The sequence below is a fragment of the Cynocephalus volans genome, chromosome 8 (assembly GCF_027409185.1).
Source record: "Cynocephalus volans isolate mCynVol1 chromosome 8, mCynVol1.pri, whole genome shotgun sequence".
NCBI classification, from domain to species: Eukaryota; Metazoa; Chordata; class Mammalia; order Dermoptera; family Cynocephalidae; genus Cynocephalus; species Cynocephalus volans.
In genome coordinates this window covers 7,747,936-7,770,509 of record NC_084467.1, presented here as the reverse complement: position 1 = coordinate 7,770,509, position 22,574 = coordinate 7,747,936, and the positions used below count along the sequence as shown (strand labels likewise).

The following is a 22,574-nucleotide window of genomic DNA, read 5'->3' as shown; positions in this document are numbered from 1 at the left end:
TTATAGGAAGACACCTTTCCCTAGACACACTACAAGTACCTGGTGAGGAAATGCAGTCTGCACAGAGCAGGAGTCTTCCTGCCTTCTTCTCCTACAAGAGTTGAGGGCTATTTGATACACTCTGCTGTCAGCAATAACAACTGGAGAATAAAAGTCCACTGGGGCTTCCATTTTCCATCTCAAGAGAGACAATAAGAATGCTGTAAATGTTACAACTCACTCCAGTTATTTCTGCTTTGGATGTGGTTTAGCAAAGGGACTGAGAATTCTGGAGTCAGGCTCTGAATTAGAATCCAGGTTCTACCACTTACTAGTTGTGTGCCTTTCAGTAAGTTACTTAATTTCTATTAGGCTCAATTTTCTTATCTGTAAAATGGGGATACTAGTACCTATCTTGCTAAGCAAGTAAGTGCTCAGCACACATTAAGAACTCAATAAATGTCAGCTAATATGATTATTCTCTGTCTCTTGTCTAAAATGAATAAAAGCAGTGGAAAGGGGGCTTGGGAGGCTACATCCCACTTTTCTGCGGGGCTTGAGGAAGAAGAACCCCAATTATAAAGCAAGTGGTATGGGCCGGCCCATGGCTCACTTGGGAGAGTGTGGTGCTGATAACGCCAAGGCCACAGGTTCGGATCCCTATACAGGGATGGCTGGTTCGCTCACTCAGGAGAGCGTGGTGCTGACAACACCAAGTCAAGGGTTAAGATCCCCTTACCGGTCATCTTATTAAAAAAAATAATAATAAATATAAATAAATAAATAAATAAAGCAAGTGGTAGCAACTATCTACTGGGGGGAGAAGTGAGCTTAGATCCTCAGGCCTGTTCCAGGGAAAGAAAGGGTCAAAGAGTTGGGGACGATAGAGTAAAAAGGCCAGGGTGGGGCCGGCCCCGTGGCTCACTCAGGAGAGTACGGCACTGGGAGCGCAGCGGTACTGGGAGCGCCGCGGTACTGGGAGCGCCAAGGCTGCGGGTTCGGATCCTATATAGGGATGGCCGGTGCACTCACTGGCTGAGTGTGGTGCGGGCGACACCAATCCAAGGGTTACGATCCCCTTACCAGTCACACACACACACACAAAAAGGCCAGGGTAGAGGTCTCCAATTCAACTGATTTTTTTCAATGCTGCATCACACAACTCTACTTTTACCAAAATCCATTCCTTGCCTGGAATTAATTATCCAACCCAATCCATTGTTCTCTCAAGCTAGAAACTGAGGGATCACCTTCTCCCTTTCTCCTCCCCCCACCTCCTACATCTAATTGATTGTTAGAACTGGATTAACTGAGATTCTCAGTATTTCTGGTGTCTGATTGCTCCTCTCCACTCCCACCACCAATGTCTTAGTTCGGTCAGACTCCACTGCCTTGCTCCTAGATAGCAACCTAATTAGAATAGACTTCTAATTTGTCTCCAGGTCTGCAGCCATCTTCTTCCAATACCCCCCCTACACCCTTTCCAGGTCATCTTTCTAATCCCTTAAAACTCCCCAAAGGCTTACAGAGAAAGTTCAAACTCCTAAGCATTTCTAACAGCCCTTCCAGATCTGGTGCCTGCTACTCCCCCAGGCAAAACCAGTGCCCCAGTCCCACTACTTCATGCTGTTTCCTGAGCTCTCCAGTCTCACAGCCAGTTCCCAGGGCTCTTTATAGGCAACTTCTACTTGGCTTCAGTATCACTTTTTCTTGAAAGTCTTCACTAAGACATTGCCCCAGCAGGGGTCCCTTCCTGTTTTTCTTAGTGTCTTGTGCAAATCTCCACAATAGCACTTGGAACTATATTGTAATTGTTGGGTTCCTATCTATCTGCCCCACCCCCAATTAAATTATAATTTCTTTAAATGCTTGTCTAGTGAACAATTGGGGGTGGGGGTGGGGGAGCTGTGAGTCAGTACCAGAAAGACCTGATCACATCAGGAACACATTCACGCAAAACCACTCTTCGACAGAAAAACTATGCATATCAAGCAGAGTGGGTCAATGTTAGTAGGATATTTACATAGAAGCTGTGGTGAATTTATGGCCAGTTGTTAAGCAGTAAAATATAGTTAAAAGGGCTTTAGAGTTAGGAGCCCTGGGTTTGAATTCCAACCTTGTCACCTCTAAGCCAGGTCACTACGGACAAGTTACTTAAACTAAATCTGTTTCCTCACCTGTAAATTAAAGAAAATAGTACCTGCTTGATCACACAGTAAAGTGCCTGGCACAGAGCAGGCTTCTAAAACTGTTATTAAATGTCAATCCTTTTGCACATACACAACACTGCCAAAAAGTCCAAAATGACATATTCTGCATTTGAGAAGGAACACGACACTCTCGATTAAAACCACTCTTCTAAAACCGAATCCCACCAACAATCTTGCAGATGAATTAGTTAAGAAAATTTAGCAAAAAAAGAAAAAAAAGAAAAAAAAGGCAATCTCATTATCACTGTTGAAAAACAATTTAAAACACCTGCCCTACTCACAGCATCATCTTCGTATATGAAAAACAACACATGAGTAGGCTATAGAATGAATATAATGTAAATAATGATGCCTTGGAATGAAGGTTCCTGAAGAGAATGAACTTAGTCATGGATCTGCTCTACAGAGCAATGAACTCACTGTAACGCACTATATAAATAATAAACAGCAATTAAGTTAGAGTACTCTACTTACAAAGCACAAGAGGAAAAAAGCACAAGAATTCAAGGTGCTCTACGAGAGGGACCAGAAAGTGTCTATAATGTAAAATATTCTAAAGCTACTAGTCTGGTTATACCAGCCTTTGTTTTTCATAAGACTGCTTTCTCATACATTTTCATTTTGTTGAAATATGAAACCCTGCCTTACCTAATTTCTTAATTTAGATTGAAAAAAATCACTATCTTGCCTGTTTAAGCCCTGAAATGTATGCTTGAATTTTCCATGATATAAATGTAATGTATTATTTCCTAACCAAATCAATGTCACCCACCATATCTGTGACACAAGTTTCCACCAACAGAGTAATAAAGCAAAAGCAAAAGCTTTGGAAATGGCTCTGTTGAGAATTACTCACCTAACCCTAAAATTTTAAAAATTGGATTAAAAAAAAAAACTTGACAGATTTTTCCTAAAAAACAACTTGTTCTAGGTGTTGCTGAGAGTAAAATTACCAGTTATTAAGCTGTCTCTTTGGATCAAAGCGTTTGGATCCCTGTACCAGACAGCCAGCAAAAAAAAAAACTGTCCCTTTGTGTTCAGGCCAACTAATCTGTTGAAGATAAATTTATTTTGATCCTATATTAGTGATTTTTTTCAAAATTATTTTAATATTTTTTGGCCTTAATAAAGGTTCTTCTATCTCCTCCACAAAGGATACAAGTGTTCCTTATATGGTCACAAAAAAGTTACACCTTCCTCAAGGGCTGGGTAAAGTGAAGAGACACATTTCAGATTATACTGTATCTTTAACTGGTCTGTATGCTTTATTAGTTTGAAAACGATTTGTTGGTGAAAACTCAAGTATGTAACAGCCTCTAAACCAGGGACTATTTTGGGGTGGGGGGTGGTTGGTGGGTATAGGGATCAGAACCCTTGACCTTGGTGTTACAACGCTGTGCTCTAACCAACTGAAATAACCGGCCAGCCCCAAACCAGGGACTATTTAGAGATCATCAAAGAGAAAGGTAATTGCTGGGAGTAAAGCACTACTAAAAAACAGTCTCTTTACTTTAAAATAAATTACTCATTAGAATTAATATTAAAGAAAGATGGGAAAGAACAGAAATACTTTTAAAAGCTACACAAAACAAAGTGCCTCTAAGGAGATCTCTTGATATTTCCTACGAGGGTGAAGGAAACTGTTCAATATTCTTTTCATTTAAGATTACATTCCTGAAGTATGTGAGGAAAACAAAGTCAGTAAGTAACACAGAATGGGCAACCCTGACCTTCCAAACGACCAAGTATGACAACCAACAAATTATTTGCTTCCTTTCCTACCTGACCCTTAACCCACCACTTGCACGCCCTATGCCTGGAAAATTTCAGTCTCTATGTAAACACACTGACTACTCTGTAGCTAAAACTGGAGCACGGAAATCTTAGAATACCACCAACCTGATAGATGATTGCTTTCAAAATACTGAAGGGAAGTTTGAACCAGTGGAAGAAATGAGGTGGTAGGTTGAAGAGGATACGGCCGGCAGGGGTCCTGAAAGGGAAGCTCCCAATTTGTAAAACGGCAGGGAAAAAGTCAGTAGAGGAAATTGCCACTGTTTTTACGACAATCTTATTAAACGATCTATAAAACATCAAGAGGGGGACCTGTATGGCTCCTTTTAGAAATGAGAACAGGAGAGAGTTTACAAAGTCATTTGCTTCCAATTCCTGTTCAGTCTACTACAGCAAAACGCAGTTTGAAAGGAACAAGAACTAGGAAAAGGTAGAATGAAAGAGAATGCCTGAAGTCATTTTAACTGACATTCTCTACACTGTTAGAAGTTACATATTTTGTTAAATGTCAAAGAATCTGTCTGTAAGCCATCCCCAAATACAAAGGTATGCTTAATCAATTTATACAATAAGATGGCCACGCATTCTCATATTTGGGATTTCAAGTCCAACACGAACACCCACCATACATTCTGATTCCATCCGAAATTATTCTTTAATTCCCTGAAGACACACACACACGCTTTAACTTCATATAAATCTAACTGTTCTTGCTTAAATACCCTAAAGAAAAGAATGAACACCTCAAGATGCTCCCCTCTTCTTCAGACCCTAAACGAACACTCGAAAAGCAGCAAATGGAGTTCCAAATGAAGAAAGAAGGCAAGAAAATAAAGGAGAATAAAACCGGAGGCCCTCTCAGGGAGTCATTTCATTCCTGGAAAATGTCATTTCCATTCCTTCCCCAAACCCAAAGGCCAGGCACCACTGGCGCAGTATCATCCCTGTCCAAAGAGCGAAAGAGTTGCCAACTAATCCCTCAAGGTGTCCCCCCGCCTCCTTACCTCATCAGCGCTCAGCTCCTCCATCGCTTTCCTCTTAATGGTGAAAGGCGTTAGGGAGAGATCCTTCTGTTCTCGAGACCAGAGCGGGAGGAAGGACGGTGGAAGGTGTCTATCAGGCTGTCTAGTCCCCCGAATGGGGGAGGTTTCAGAATTGCATAGTCAGAGGTTAAAAAATAAGAACACGAGAGGCACTGAACTGCCTTGGCTTCGGTCACTCCAGTCACCCCAGAGCCTCCTCCAGCTGCCAATGCCCTGAGCAGTCTCCTTTCGCCACCACCGCTGCTGCTACAGGGTTATCTTAAAGCGCCACTTAACTACCCTCTCCCCAGGTTACCCAGACCAGGCAGCGCGGTCTCTAGCTCGTCTCGTGCCCCGAGCCTGCAGTGTCTTCGCGGTGGCGGCGCGGCAGCTGCACTTCTTCCCGCAGATGCTGCTCTCCTTCCTACCCGCTGCCCCTGGCGGGAACTGTTCGACTGCAGGGTAGATGCCGATGCCCCAAGGTAAGGCGACCCCACAGCCGCCCTGGCAGAGCCCAGCACTGGAAGGAGAGCCCCTCCCCTCCTAAAACAGGCCGGCCACGCCCCTCCTCCAAGCTGGAGCCCGGGCAGGGGGGAGGGGAAGGACGGCGATGCTCTCGCTGGAAGAATAAATCCTCCTACCCCTCCACCCCTACTCTTACCCCCTCGCCCCACCAAGTATTATTCATCAAAACAACAGGGCGGCCATCTTTGAAAGGGATCACGTGACCCCAGCCAGGGAGGCGGGGCTTCTGCCTCCGGGCCTCGGCAGCCAATAGGCCGCGGGCGTCGCGCCGCCAATTTCCTCTCTCCTGCGTCCTCTCCCCGCCCTCGCCCCACCCCTCCCCCGCAGCCGCGCCAGACGGGGGGTGGGGCGAGAGGGGCTGCGGGGCGGGGCGGGGCGTTGCCATGGCGACCCGGCGGGGGCGACGGGTCCAACCCCGGGTAGGGGGGCGGGGGAGCAGGGGACGGGGGCGGGGGAGCAGGGGACGGGGGGACGGGGGGGCGGGGGAGGGAGACGGCAAGCGCGCCGGGGAAGCCCGGCCTGCAGGGGGCGCTCGCCCCGGGTCTGCCCCGGCTTCCCGCGCTTGCCAGGTTTTTAGGGACTTGGGGCCCATGAAACCCACCGCCGCCCCGACTCGCCACGTCCGCCGCCGAAACGAGGGGCAAGGAAAGGGGAAAGGTCTCCTTTCTGCGGAGAGAGTTACCTTCCGTGGTGACCGCTCATGCTCTGAAAAATTTCGGTGCCCTCTCCCACCTCCTCCAAATAAGCCCAAATGGAAGAAAACTAACACATCAGAACTTCAGTTAATTTTATTTTACTTTGTCCTTTTAGAGGGATATTTTCTGTCATCGTTTTCTTCAAGTGTGTTCAAAAGTATTGGTAAAATTTGAAAGTATAAATGGGTGAGAGATGCAAATAACTTCGAAGTGCGCGCAACATAAGCAAGAAAGATGTTTGGAGTCAATGGATAAAATCCATCCCCAGCTGGACAAGGATGCAAATATTTTACAATACACAAATCTAGGTTGAATGGTCAAAGTAACACTATCTAGAAATTCTGGATTTTGCCACAGACGAAGAGTATACTGTGCTGGATGGCTTAGGAAACCATGATCTTAAAGATTGCATTCCAGGATTAAGAGTTATCATTTGTTTGCTACATGCTTAAAATAGGAACTTGACAACTAGATATGTAAGGAATTTGTGGGTCGAGTTAGACCACTGCTGGCTTTGCATATTATGATGCTCTCCAGGAAAGGAATTCTGTGTAAGCCAGAACTTGAACCCCTGGTGACACTCATGGTAATAGTTCACTTCTTTTTTAAAATATTAATGCTATGTAATTCACATACCATACAGTTCACCCATTTATAATGCACAATGGTTTTAGTATATTCAGAGTTGTTCAACCGTCATCACTGTCTAATCACAGAATATTTTCATCACTCCAAAAAGAACCCCCCAAACCTATTAACAAGTCACTCCCCATCTCCCCTTCCCCTCCATCAGGGCAGCCACTAGTACACCTTGTGTCTCTATGGATTCGCCTGTTGTGAGAATAAACATGAAGGGCATCATACACTGTGTGGTCTTTTGTGCTGGTTTCTTTCACTTAGCATGTGTTTTCAAGGTTCATCCGTATTGTAGCATATACTGTACCAGTACTTCATTTCTTTCATGCCAAATAATATTCCTTTGTATGGATATACACATTTTGTTTATCAATTTTTAGTTAATGGACCTTTACATATTTTCTGCCTGTTGGCTATTATGAATAATGCTGCTATAAACATTTGTGTTCAAGTTTTTGTGCGGATGTGTGTTTTCCTTTCTCTTGGGTATATACTTAGGAGAGAAGTTGTTGGGTTGTATTTTAACTTTTTGAGGAACGGCCGAACTGTTTTCCAAAGCAGCTGTACCATTTTGCTTTCCCATCAGCAAGGTATGAGGGTTCCACCTTCTCCACATCGTTACCAACAATTGTTATTGTCTTTTTCGTTACAGCCAGACTAATAGATGTGAAATGGTATCTCACTGTGTTTTCGTTTTTCCTTTCCCTAAAGGCTAATGATGTTGAGCTTTTTTTCATGTGTTTATCTTCATCGGACCAATAACTATTCAGTCAAGGGTTCAGATCCCCGTACTGGCCAGCCACCAAAAAATAAATGTTCAAATCCTTTGTTCATTTCTAATTGAGTTATTTATCTTTGTATTGTTGAATTATAAAAGTTCTTTGTATAATCGAAACATTGGTTCCTTATCAGATATATAATTTGCAAATATTTTCTCCCATTTTATGGGTTTTCTTTTCACTTTCTTGCTGGTATCATTTGCAGCACAAAAAATTTAATTTGATGTAGTGCAATTTATCTGTTTTTTTCTTTTTGTGCTTTTGGTCTAATGCATTCACTTTTACAAAGCATATTTAATTGCTTCATATTCAAATGTTATAAGAAAGTATCTTTCCTCTTTTGTGGTTGAAGGAAGTGAAATCATTAAATTAAATGGCCTGCCACAAATCAAATAGGAAATTATTAGGAATCTTGCCTTCCCTGAATATTTTTCCTATCACACAAATATCTCTATGTATTACAAAGATACAATACCTAGCACATAGTGAATTATTCAAAAAAAAAAATGCAAGATGAAGTACTGATTGTGTATTTATTTGCTGAGTAGTGATATTGTAGAGATTATTGTGCCACACTGTTTTGCTTACCATAAATTCATGTCCCGTCTAGCTTACTCATGTTTCGTTTTGTTTTCGTGATTTCTGACATTTGGATTTTCTGGCATAGAGTTCATTTTTAAAGATGTCTTACTAGTTTAAGGATAAGAAATATGTGGATAGTGTTACCATTTACATGGAAATTCCACTCCCTTTCTTTTTCTTCTACTCCAAAGTACTCCTTCTGCAAACATAATGTAATTTTGTAGAGTCATAAAAATTAGAAATGAGGTCTCTTTGGCCATACAATGTACTTCCCGGGTCTTTTACAGGATGAATCCCTATAATGCATTTTTAGTGCCTTTACAGTTGTGTTCTAACCTAAGTGATGGATTTTCTACCACTTTCCATAAGGGAAGCTTTCCCACAATATATAAATAACAGTGTCTCAGAGTTGTTCATGATACATAGCCTACATTTTCATTGTTTTGCTCAGTTTCTAACATTTAAGCATTATATTATCCCCACCTGGACTGTGCAAAATAATCTGTCTGCCTCCCTTGGGAACTACCAAGTGTCAGGATCTTAGACAACTTAGCTCTTAGAATTACGTGGAAGTAAGCAAAAATACTTTTTTTGACTAGTGAAAGAGGAGACCATAGAACAAACTGATACATGAGACTGAAAATAAAGGTTTACTCTGGGCAGATTTTGTTATTTTACAAGAGGAAAGGAGTTTTTCTTCACTTAAAAATAAAAAATAGCCTCCTGGTCAATTAAAAGGCACTTGTGAAGGTGAATTCTAGAATATAATCTTTTAAGATAGCTTTTATTCAAGTGCCAGATACAGAAAGCTCACTGGGTCAAAATTTGTCTTCCTGATGATCTACAAAGCTAGATCTAGCAAGCTTCCTGATGATGTTCCTTCAGATCTACAAAGCTACCTATGTCTGTATGCACATTCTGTTTTCTCTGCTGCCATCAGAGGTCAACCCCTTCACCTGCACTCTGGATCCCTTCCTCTATCACTTCCTGGACTTTGATCCAGCGTTTATCTCTTCTCTTCCGCATCAGCATTCTCTCCCTCCCCACGGGACACATACTTGCAAGAGGAACACTAATGTTAGACACCCTGCTATGGTCTGAATGACTGTGTCCTTCCCATCCCCCGATTCATATGTTGAAAGCTAACCCCCGAAGCGATGGTGTTGAGAGGTGGGACCTTTGGAAGGTGATTAGGTCATGAGGGCTCTGGGATTAGTGCCCTTATAAAAGAGGCCTGGGGGAGCGTGTTTGCCCCTTCTGCCGTATTGGACACAGCAAGAAGCCACCATCTTTAGGGCAGAGAGCAAGCCCTCACCAGACACCAAACTTGCCAGTGCCTTGGACTTCCCAACCTCCAGACCATGAGAAATAAATTTCTGTTGTTTATAAATTACCCAGTCTAAGGTATTTTATTATAGCAGCTCTAACAGGCTAAAACAAACCCCTACCTTAACCCCACATCCTCTTCAGGCTATGCCTCCTTTATTTGCTTCCCTTGACAGCAAAATACCTCAAAAGAGTTGTCTGCGCATATTATTCCCACTCTCTTACTCCTCAGTGCGGTCTAGCTTCTGTCCTTACCATTTTGAGAAAACTCTTTTATCAAGGCCACTAACAACTGTCCATGTGGCCAAGACCAGTTCACATTTCTGTGTCCAGTACTTCCTGGACTTCTCAGCAGCATTAAGTACAGTTGGCACTTCTGAAACACTTTTCCCTGTATTGGATTCCACAAGGCCACACGTTCCTGGTTTTCTTCTTGCCTCACTGGAAGCTCTTTTGTCAGGTTCATTTGCTGCCTCCTGCGCCCAACCTTGAATATCACAGAGCTGCAGGGCTTGGCACTGAGCCCTCTTCTCTCTGTCAACACTCCTTCCCCAGGTCATCTCATACAGACCCATGGAAAAATTCAGATTATCTTTTTCTTTCCTTTTACTTTGGCAGCTGGCCAGTAAGGGGATCCAAACCCTTGAGCTTGTGCTATAACACCACCACTCTAACCAAGTGAGCTAACCGGCCAGCCCTCCTATTATCTTTTAATTCTATTTTTTCTGCAAGCTTTTTGAAGTACCCTTGTGTGTGTGTGTGTGTGTGTGTGTGTGTGTGTGTGTGTGTGTGTGTGTGTGTGTGTGTGCGTGTGCGTGTGTGTGTGTGTTGACTGCCAAGTATATGTCTGTGTCCATGATCTCTTCCCTGAGTTCCAGACATTTGTATGTAACTGGGTAATAGACACCTCACCTCCACAAATCTGTGCACCCTGTACGAGCAAATGTCATCAGCAGCCATCCCACTGCACAGGTCAAAACCCATGGCATTATCCCTGACTCCTCCTTCCCCTCATGTGGTCCGTCAGCAAACTGCAGTCTGTTCTACTGCAAATAATTATGAACTGATTCTTCTCTTTTTTCCAGCTTTCCTACAGCACTTGAATCCAAGCTACCATCATCTCTCATCTAGGCTATTCCACAGGTCCTGTTGCCCTCATGTCCCTTTTCAATCTACTCTTCAGAAAACAGGAAGACCTTTTTATTTTTTATTTTTATTTATTTATTTTGTCTTTTTCGTGACCGGCACTCAGCCAATGAGCACACCGGCCATTCCTATATAGGATCGAACCCGCGGCGGGAGCGTCGCTGCGCTCCCAGCGCCGCACTCTCCCGAGTGCGCCACGGGGTCAGCCTCAGAAAGACCTTTTTAAAACATGAATCAGATCATGTCATTCCCCTCTCCAAAATCCCTCAGTGACTTCGCATTGTTTGTTGAACAAAACCCAAGCCCCTTCTCGTGACCCTGAGGGCCCCGTGGGGTTTGATCACCTCCACTTCTCTTGCCTCATCTCGTGCCACACTCCCCTTCTCCTGAGGCACTTCAATCCTGCTGGCTTTTGTTCTTGAACAAGACAGACTTTTTCCCTCCTCCAGGCTTCGGCACTTGGTGTCTCTTTGTCTGAAAAACTCTTCCCCTGCCTTTTTGCATGGCTGGTTCCTTCTTCTTCTTCAGGTCTTAATTCAAATGTCATGTCCTCATTCATTCATTCATCGTTGCATCTTAGGCCCTGTTCTAGGTGCTTAGGATACAACATGCATGTTTATTTGGGTCCTCCAAGAAGCAGCCACTAAGATAGAAGTAGGCATGCACGAGATGTACTTTAGGGAAATGCAAGTAAAGGATAAAGGCTAGAGGAGAAGTTGGGGAGAGTCTTCAGCTGGGTCTGCTAGCAGTGAAAGGAGAATTGAGGAGAAAGAGTCTAACCCTGCAGAACAGTTCTAAGAAACTTCTCAGCCAGAATGGGTGTCTTCAAGACAAAGTTGTCCATTAGAAAAGTCCCACCTCTTGCAAGAATGGGCCTGAACTGGGGTCGAACCCCGCCCATGGGAACATGACCTTCCTGCAAACACTGTGGTGGAGCCCGAGGGACCACAGCTGGAATCATCAGACACCCATGCTTCCCTCTGCAGCAAATCTGAGTGGTGAATTTTCATGCCACCACAACATGTTAGAAGGAGAGAGAATTTTAGTGGCACTTCCAGATCCTCTCCACCATCTCACTTACTCTTCCCCGGGGTAGGAGGAATGAGTTATCTGCTTGTTGAATTTGGATGTACGAACTGAGTATGCTACACTCAGTGCCATCTGGCTTTTGTCTCTGATACCTTGACAGCCTGGCACTCTGTTGCCCAGGTCTGATTGCTTTCAGGGAGTGGAAATTCTGGTCTGCTCTTCTTGCTGAAATAAGCTAATGAGGCAGGCTCCGACCCTGTATGGGGCAGCCTATGGTTGCCCAACTGTGCCACTGACTAGCTGAGTAAAAGTATTTCTAATTTAAGGGTGAAGTATTAGCTCATTTTATTAGTAATAAAGCTGTTTGTTTGGTTGGGTTTTTTTAAATCTCCACTTTCCTGTCTCCTAGCTCCTATTTCTCAACAGGTCCCAAATTAAGAACTCCCAGCCTCACCCCAGTAAGTTCCATCCCAGCTATGAACGAGACAGACAAGGTCCATATGCTTATAGGACTTACATGTTAGTGATGAGTTGACCCTCCTTGACCACTCACTGTGAGGCCACCCTCATTTCTTCTCTATTACTCTTTTAATATATCCTCTGTTTAGTTCTTTCGTGGCACTTATCAAAATCTGAAATAATTTTATTTGCTTATTTACTTATTTATTGCCTTTTTCCTCCCATGAGGATATAAACTCAATTTATTATTGAAATTCTAGTACCTAAAAAAGTACATAACTATTCAACAAATATTGACTGAGCACTGACTGGGTACAGAGGTATAGCAGTAGGAAAAGCAAAAACAAAAATTCCTGCCCTCATGAAGCTTAGATTCCACTGGGGAAGACAGACAGTAAGTAAAATAATTAAATAAATGGTATAGTGTCTTAAAAGGTGGTGAGTGCTTTGAATTAAAATTAACCCAGGAAGGGAAATAATGCTGGAGATGGGTGTTCCCATGTTAACTAAGGTGGTCAGAGAAGACCTCACTGAGCAAATAACATTTGAAGAAAGACCTAAAGGGAGTGAAGAAGTGAGCCAGGTGGATAAGGTTAGAGAGCATCGGAAGCAGAGGAAACAGAAAAGATAAAAACCCCTGGGAGTAGGCCTGGCAGGTGCCACTAAGGTCAAAGCAGGATGAGAGTTAGGGGAAAAGTAGAAGATGATGTCTGTGGCTTTTTCCTCTAAGATGGCAGCTGTTGGAGAGTTTTTCGCAGAGGAATGACATGATCTTCCTCATGTCTTAAAAGGATCACTCTGACTGCTATGTTGAAAATATGAGGGTACTTCAAAAAGTTCATGGAAAGATTTATGTTATCTTTTAATTCTATTTTTCCATGAATTTTTTGAGGTACCTTTGTAAACTATAGGGGAGTACTATGGTTTGAATGTTGGAACTTAAACTCCAAGGTGGGCTGGCCGGTTAGTTCAGTTGGTTAGAATGCAGCCTTATAACACTCAAGGTCATGGGTTCAGATCTCCATTACCGACCAGCTGCCTAAAAAAACAAAAACAAAAAACAACTCCAAGGTAATGGTATTAAGAGGTGGAGTCTCCTGGAAACTAATAAAGTCCTGAGGGCTCCGCCATTGTGAATGGAATTAAGGCCTTATAAAAGAGGCTTCACAGAGCTACCTGGCCCTTTTCCCCCTTCTGCCATGTGAGGACACAGAGAAGGTGCCATCTGTGAGGAACAGGCCCTCACCAGGCACTGAATCTGCTGGAGCCTTGATCTTGAACTTCCCAACCTTCAGAACTGTGAGCAATAAATTCTCATTATTTATAAGTTACCCAGTCTAAGGTACTTTGTTATAGCAGCCCCAATGAGGTAAGACAGAGAGGAAAAGTAGAAGCAAAAGCCCAGTTTCCAGGTGAGAGGTACAACGATCCAGGTGTGAGGTGCTGGGAACTCGAGCCCAGGTGGTGGAAGGAAGGCAGAGAGAAGTGGTGGGTCCACTGATTTAAGTCTATTGTAAAAACAAAGTGGTTGGATTCTGGATATGTTGTGAAAGAAAAGCCAACACAATTTGGGGGTGAGGTGTAAGAATGAATTTAAAAAAGAGAGAGAAGAGAAGCGAAGGACGACTTCAACCATCAGTAGAGGGACGGAGCTGCCATTCACTGAGACAGACTGGGAGGGGAAGGGAAGGGGCTCCGCTCTGGACATATGAAGTGCAATATATCTGCTAGACCTTGAAGTAAAGATGTCAAGTAGACAGTTGGATATATCGATCCAGAATTTAGGAGAGAGGTCCAGACTGGAGACATCAATTGGGCATCGCTGGTGCATAAATGAAATTTAAAGTCCTGAGATGGGATGAGATCGCCAGGGAAGAGGTCTCCAGACTGAGCTCTGGGGCCTCCAACCTTAAGAGGCCAAGAGCCATGAAGGAAACAGCAAAGGAGTCTGTGAAAGCCTGGCCTTGAAGCTGGAGAAACACCAAGAGACTGTGGCATCTGTTAAGTCAAAGTGTTTAGAAAGAAAATCAACTGTTTTAAATGCCACTGCTCTATCATGTCAGATGAAAACTGAAATTGTCCATGGAATTTAGGAACCAGTAGTTCTTTGGCAATCTTGGGAGCAGTTTTGGTGGAGTGATAGAAGCAAGGACCTGATCAGAGTCTGTTTATGAATAAATGCAAGTATAGTCAACTCTCTCAAAAAGTTTTATAAAAACTTTGCAAAAGAGAGCAGAGAAATGGGACTGCAGTGGGAGGGAGAAACGGGGTAAAAGTGTTTTATTTTGAAGATTGGGAGAAATAATAGCATATCTTGTATGTTAATGGGAATTAGTAGGAGAGAAGGAAAAATTGAAGATTTAGGAAAATGTAGCATACATGTATGCTACTGGCGCCTTTGAATCTTTTACCTTCTAAGAACTATAACCGTATCTTCTAAATTGGAAAACGATATTTCCTCTTGAAAGGAAAATAATTTAAAAAATTTCTTACATAGAGCTGTTATGGACTAGACCTGGTTTGCTATTGCTGTTGATTTGATGTTAGCAATTTCCTAGATTTGTGACCTTCTTCTTGCATAAAATGATAGTGTGCCTGCCGAGGAATGCCTACCATGTTATGAGACCTCATCGATAACTATACATCGTTTGTGGTATAATCACAGGTGTTACCTTTAAGTCTCTTCAGAGACTTAAAGTCTCTAAATGTTAACTATTGGAAATTTGTCTGTTCTAACCCTTACTTGGGCTTAGGATTCCTAATTCCTCTCGCTTGGAGTAGGATTCTGTTTCCACAGGATTGCACACTTATGACAGGTTGTTTGATCATCAGCAGATGTGGCTGCCAAAGCCAGGAAAGCAACTCCGTGCTGCTGACTCAGTCTCTCACCTGCTCCTGCATTTGGTAACCTCTTCCCAAACACCTCTAAGGGGTAAAGCATTGTGCAAAATGCGAAGGTGAATTGGAGAATCAAGACACACTAGGGATGACTCTGCCTGTAAGGTATTTACAGTCAAGGGACTGCAATATGTGGTAGAAAGTGTGATGTGACATAAAAGAAGTTCAAAGAAAGTACTAGAAGAGTCCAAAGGAAAAAAAAATTATTACTTATGGTTTGGACGTCAAAGCTTCTGACTGATTGAAGCAGGCAGGTATTCTGAAGGAAATCTACCCAACAGCCTTCTTTACAGTGACCTTAACTCACATCAATATTTTCCCACATTTTGAAAAACAATCATTTATTTGTATGATCCCTTGAAAAGTGAGAACATTGACCCCACTTTCTTTTTACACCCAAAGGGACTGATTTCAGCTCTTTTTGTTAAAAAAAAATTTTTATTAAAATTATACTTAAAATTTAATATTAGAAGTGTTGTATTTAATTTTTAAAACCTAATATATACACAACTACACTTGACTAGCTTTGAAGAAAAATAAATAAATAATTGTTTAAAAATTAAACCTAATAAATAGTTGCATTTTAATAAAAAATAAGACTTAATATTTTTAATTGGGTGAATCGTTCACCAAGGAAACTACCTTTTGACCATATTTTCCTCACAAGTCACCTGCTCTCTCTTTACTCTTAAAAGAATTGAGAGATGTGTCAGCTAGAACGAGTAAGTCAGGGACATGATGGAAGGTAACCACCTCATATGGGATGAAATGATCCCCTCAGGTTCAAGGGGTTTGGGGAGAAAGGTGAGGTGTGTGGTATAGCAAACTAACAAATACTAAGTCTCCCCCTTTCTTCCTCCTTCCTCTTTGGCCTCCAAAACACCCCAAAAACCAAAATGTTAGGAAAACAGGAATACTTACACAGGATGGGAGAGCTGGAATAGACAGCACAACAGTTAATAACATGGACTCTAGAATCAGATGGACTTTTTTGGTGGCTGCCAGCACAGGGCTCAATCCTAGACCTTGTTGTTATCAGCACCATGCTCTAACCAACTGAGATAACTGGCCAGCCCTAGAATCAGATAGATTTTTATCAAATTATTTAGCATCTCTAATCTTCAGTATTTTATTCTATACAATTTGGATGTAAGAGTTGCCTTACATTGTTACTGTAAAGCATGTCCATAAGGACTCCTTACAATGCAAGTAACAGAAAACCCAACTAAAACTGGTTTAAATACTAAAGGACTTTACTGGCCCACCTAATATGAAAAAAAAAACTCGGAAGTGGGTGGTGGGGAGTGGGAAATAGAGGGAGAATGAAACTTCCCCCTACCGTCTATAAATAAAGATCTTTCATTCTGATTGGGCTGACTGTGCTCACATTACTTGCCCCTGAACCAATCACTTATACATGTGGGAAATACCAACCTTGATTAAACCAATCAGGGCCCACCCACAATACCAGTCCCACTCCAGTCAGGTGACTGGGACAGAATGGGAGACAGACAAAACAGATGTTGGGGACGCAACCACAGTGTCCGTCCACTCCGCCAGACTCATAAATAACAAGATTAAAGGGCTCGTCTACCGACCACCCACAGTCAGTGTTCATTGTTCTAGGGGCTGCTACGTTATCATCTCCAGTCTGTCATTCTCAGTACTAAGATAACACTTCCCAAAGTGATGTGATAAATGTACATCATCATGAAAAGAAGGCTATCCTGTAACTATATGACTGGTGATCCCTATACTGCCAGAAAACATTTTGGGGGAAGGAAGAGGATTGGGAATGTACCTGTTACTTTCAACCTAGACCAAAAGCAGCCTGATGGGTTAGCTCAGTTGGTTAGAATGCTGACTTGCAACACCAAGGTCAAGGGTTAAGATCCCCATGCCAGCCAGCTACCAAAAGCAAAGCAAAACAACCTAAACCAAAAGCTTGCTCGTTGTTACTGATTAGAAGACTGTTTTGCAAAGGGCCCAAAATATTGCAGCCGGAAGTTATAATTAAATAGTAACAAGCACATCAAGTAAATATCAAAAGCAAACCTCTCATCTGTGGAGAACTGAAGACCTTTCAGAGTAAGAAAATAAGAGAAAATAGTATCCTCAAAAAGGCTTCAGGAAATAAAGTAGAGATTCTTGCCCTGGGCAGAAACAAAGAGAATATATAAAGTATTGATTATTAGTGTATAGACTGAGTTTCACTGTCTGTGCCTCCAAACGAAGAGGTTATAAAATAACGGTAGTCAGCACATGCGCTTGAGGGAGCTTTTTGGAGTGATGGACAGGCTCTGAACCTGCATTGTGGAGATGCTGTCACTTTACTAAATTTATAGTAATTTTATGTGTAAATTTACTAAAAATAATCAGACTATACACTTGTAATGGGTGAATTTTGTGGCACATAAATTATAGCTCAAAGATGTTAAATTAAGAAAAAAACACTAACAAGAATCATAAAATTCCAAGAAATTACATTTTTATTACACGCAAAATTTAAATGCTGTTCCTCCTCCTCCTCCCCTCCTCTGCCTGTTTTTTTCTTTTTCTTTAAGTGCATCCAGTATGCGTGGATAATAGAAGTGCCTGCTAGAAGGTATCTCTGTGTTAAGGATGAGCCTTTCCAGCTGGTTTTGCTGAACGGCAACCATCTGGTAGTGATTTCATGTACAGATTTTTGATCGGTCTCCTTAAAACCACGATGTTTTTTCTTTCCTTTTTAAGTCAAGAACTTTCACCTTTTCACTTAAAGGAAGCACATTACAGGTTTCCTTTGGCATCGCTGAATTGCCAGCATCACTACTCTTGTGTTTTGGGGCCATCATGAAGCAAAATAAGGGTCACTTGAACACGAGCACTGCGACACCACAATCTGATCACTGAGACAGCTACTAAGTGCCTATTGGGCTGCAGAACATACTTGATAAGTTCAACATAATTAGTCATTTTATCTTGGGTCAACCTTGCTGCTTCACAAGGTTTTGCTCCTTTATTCCTCAGGTATGTTTCTCTCTTTCTCCTATTTTGGCCACTACAACATCAGGGGACTATTTCCATGAAGAAAACTTTCAATTATTCATTTATTCATGAATGAGAAAGAAAATTTTTTTTTTTTTTTAAAGATGACCAGTAAGGGGATCTTAACCCTTGACTTGGTGTCAGCACCACGCTCACCATTGAGCTAACCGGCCATCCCTATATTTGGATCCGAACCCGTGGCCTTGGTGTTATCAGCACCACACTCTCCCGAGTGAGCCACGGGCCGGCCATGAGAAAGAAATTTTAAAATTCAGAAAATAACATTTTTATTAGCTTCCTCTATAATAATTCTTCTCTGCAGCATACTCTTTGCCCCTTGACAGAGTCTCTCCTTGACCGAAGTTTGGTCAGGCTCCTCTGCATGCTCTTCCCAATTAGGCTTCGAATTCTAGCCCTCCTTGCCCTGTCCTTCGCAGCACTCACTTTTAGTAAGAACCCTGCTAAGCCAGGTTAGCTGGAGACCCCCACCCTCAATGTCTAATTAGGTTCCTTCTCCTCTACCATCCCCCAGGTGATGCCTGATCACCCTGGCCTTCCTTCAGCAAGAATCCTGCTGGATTTACCCAGATCCCCCTTACCCCTGATGCTTCCTTTTAGTAATTTTCTATCCCCCAACTCCACCCTCTCTTCCCACTCTGTTCCCACTTTCCTTGTTGTAGTCAGAGTTTAGCCCAATCTCTCTCCCCTACTGCAAAACCCATCACAGTCGTCCTATTGCAGTAGTCCCGAATGAAGTCTACCTTACCATTTTATCAGGCATCGTGAATAATATATTTTTCTTTAACGCATTTATTTATTTTTAACACTTTTATTGGACAGTTTTATAACATGATTTTTCAGAGAGATTCAAAAATTATGCTAATCTTTCATCTAGCATGGTTGATCAAAATTTACTTTGGGGTTAGCCAGTTAGCTCAGTTGGTTAGAGCGTGGTGTTATAACACCTAGGTCAAGGGTTTGGATCCCCATACCAGCCAGCTGCCAAAAAAACCCCCAAAACCTTACTTTTTATTATTGATAGTTTAGGAAAGTTTCTTTCAGGTTCCCCACTCACTTATTGGTAATGGCAAAGATTCTTTGTTTGGCCACACTTTAGTCAGGCTCCTGAACCTTCTTTTGGGCCCATCTGTGCACTTTCTTGTAAAGTCCAGTTTTAGCAAAAAACCCTGATAAGTCACTGTAGCAAGACTCCCCCTCCTTCAATGTCTGATTGAGTTCCACATTCCCAGGTGATGTCTGATCACTGTGGCCTGTCTTCAGCGAGAATCCTGTTAGGCCTCACACCTGAAGTTTCCTCTTCCCACCCATTGACCCCCACCCTGCTCCTTGGCTATAAATTCCCGCTTGCCGATGCTGTGTTCAGAGTCGAGTCCAACCTCTCTCCTTCACTGCAGAATCCTATTGCCGTGGTCCCTATACCTGTCGCAGTGGTTCTGAACAAAGTCTTCCTTACCGTACTTTAATAAGTGTCATTGGATATTTTTTCTTTAACAGTCAGAACAGGTAAGTTTTCAGGACTGTTTTAAAATTTGTGACTATTTCTATGAAATTTCAGAGATGAACTGTAAGATTTCAGGGCATTTTGGGTTTTCTTGTGCAATGATTAATGGTAATACTCTAAATCAATAACATACGTTAACCAATTTGGCTTTGTTGTCACCATAATATGTTATGACTTACATTAACTCCATCAGTGTCAGTATTTTAGGTAAATTAACCACAAATTTAAATATTTTGCTTCACTCTTTCATTACTTGGCTTATCAAACAATTCAAGAATTTATTCATTGGGCCTATTCAAAATGTATCCTCATAATGAATTACTGCTTTTGTTATGACCTAAAATTTTTTTGTTATTACAATTCACTTCTCAATGTCAGAATAACATATATTGAATTCATCATTCTTTTTTTATGGCTTTTGTTTTGTATTCTCAGGACCTAGTAATAATACATGGTGAACCTCTACGAATGTATGCTGAATCGAATTCAATCTAAACAACTGTGATAAAATGCTTCTAAAAGTTGACTATAGTAAACCACGGTGAAGATGGCCTCTTACATTTCAAAATGACAAAAAAGTCCCTTCACCTCTCACTTGTTTTACTGAACCAGTCCAAAATGTCTTTCCAAACTGCAATTAATGTAGTGAAGTATAATAAAAATATATATATTTAGTCTTTGTCCCTGGTTCCTGGCACAGAGCACCTAAAACCCTTGGAATTTCTTGAGCGATAGGATTATCTTTTGTTATTCGTAAGGAGTCCCTTTAGAACACACCAGAGTCTACCCTAATGAGGTGGCTCAGAGTGGGGGCTACTCACCAGAAAGACCAAATGCTTGATTACAGGGTGGGAACTATCAGTCCACCCCAACCTCCGAGGAGGGAAGGGGGCAGCAGATTAAGTTCTATAGAAACTGCTGAACAATGAGGTTCAGATAACCTCTAGATTGGGGAGCACATCTAAGTGCCAGGAGGGTGGCACACATGGAGATGGCATGGAAGTCCCACACCCAAGTTCCCCAGTCTTGTCCTATACCTCTCTTCCGTTTGGCTGTGCTGTCACTGTGTGTCTCTCATAATAAACCAGTAAACAAAAGTGAAGTATTTTCCTGAGTTCTGTGAAACATTCCAGCAAATTATTGGACCTAAGGGGGAGACGTATGAACTCCTGAAATTTGTACTGGCTGTGCAGAAGCGTGGGTAGCCTGGGCACCCCATTTGCAGCTGGCATCTGAAATGGGGAGGTCTTGTGGGACTGAGCCCTTTAACTTGTGGGATCTGATGCTAACTCCTGGTATATAGTGTCAGAATTTAATGTTGGACACCCAGTTGGTGTCAGAGAATTGGTTATTAATGTGGAAAAAACTCCACATATATAGAGTCAGAAAGAACTAAAGAAGCAGTATATTCCCAACTCAATCCCCCAAATGCCCTCAGTTACTGTATTTCTCCCCAAATTCCTCAAATATCTTTAGTAACCTAACCTATTTAGGGAAAGAGGGAATGGAAAGAGACACCAATTTGGGGCTGGCCAGTTAGTTCAGTTGATTAGAAAGTGGTGTGGATAACCAAGGTCCAGGGGTTGATCCCGAGAGAGAGAGAGAGAAAGAGAGAGAGACAACAGTCTTAACCATCTGCAAATTTTAGAAAATAAGACACCATAAGGCTCATCCTGGGTCTTGGCTGGGGCCTGTACAAGGGAGGAGCCTTGAGACATACATTTTATCAGTTTGCAGAAAATCCTTGTAACAGGGCAGTCCAGTTAGCTCAGTTGGTTCAAGTATAGTGCTGCAACACCAAGGTCAAGTGTTCAGACCCACTCCTCCCCCCCCCCACCACCAAAAAAAGAGAGAACAGCCAATCAATATTTTTCCCTTCCTGGCCAGCTGCCAAAAAAGAGGAAAAAAAAGAAAATCCTTGGAACAAAACCTCTAACATCAGCTACTTTTCCCACCCACATATGTAATTTGAATCTTCTGATGTAGAAGGGCCAGCTCCACTGGAGTTCACCAATTAGCCGAGCGTAAGCTGACTCAGCAGACTCTGATAGGGGAGCAGACCTTGTAGTAGGTCCTGGGATGCAAATGGGAAAAATTATAAAGATGAATAACCAAAGCTATACACCTCTCTGCCTCTACACTCATTCTTTATTTCTCCTTTCCTTTTAATAAAATTGTGGAAATCCTACTAGGATGGCCATAATTTTAAAAGTGGCAAGTAACAAGTGTTGGCAAAGATGTGGAGAAATCAGAACCCTCATAAATTGCTTCTGGGAATGTAAAATGGTAAAGCCATTATGGAAAACAGTGTGGCAGGTCCTCAACAAAATAAACATAGAATTACCATGTGACCCAGCAGTTCCACTCCTAGGAATATATGCCACATAACTGAAATCAGATATGCAAATAAAACTTTGTAGATGAATGTTCATCACAGCACTGTTCACAATAGCCAGAAGGTGGAAATCACCCAGATGATGGATAAACAAAATGCATTTATGTGTCTGTCCATGCAATGGAATATTATTCAGCCATAAAAAGGAATGAAGTACTGATACATGCTACAACACAAATAAACCTCGAAAACCTTATGCTAGGCAAAAAAAAGAAAACTTTATGCTAAGAGAAAAAAAAAAACAAACACACTGTATACTTTGGTTTGAATATACCGTCCAAAACTCATGTTGAAATTTAATTGCCATTGTGAGGGTATTAAGCGATGGGACTGTTAAGATGTGATAAGGCCATGACAGCTCTACCTACCTGAATTTATTAATGTCATTTTCTCAAAAACAGGTTCCTTATTGTGGGAGTAGGCTCATTATTGTGAGTGGATTGTTATAAAAGCGCATCTGTCCCTCTCTTGCTGTTGCCCTCTCAAGCTCTCTTGCCCTTCCACCTTCCACCATGGGACAACGCAGCAAGAGGCCGTCATCACCAGATGC

The 22,574-nt window shown here is 42.2% G+C and overlaps 1 protein-coding gene across 1 annotated transcript in view; it reads right to left on the bottom strand.

Annotated features, from left to right (window-relative positions):
* The window catches only part of UBE4B (ubiquitination factor E4B), a 123,767-nt gene extending 118,100 nt beyond the window's left edge, over positions 1–5,667 (bottom strand). Inside the window, exon 1 of the mRNA XM_063104746.1 lies at positions 4,988–5,667. Coding sequence (XP_062960816.1) covers positions 4,988–5,011 — 24 coding nt within the window. The 5' untranslated portion in view covers positions 5,012–5,667. The remainder of the gene's footprint in view (positions 1–4,987) is intronic.
* Between the last annotated feature and the right edge of the window lie 16,907 nt (positions 5,668–22,574).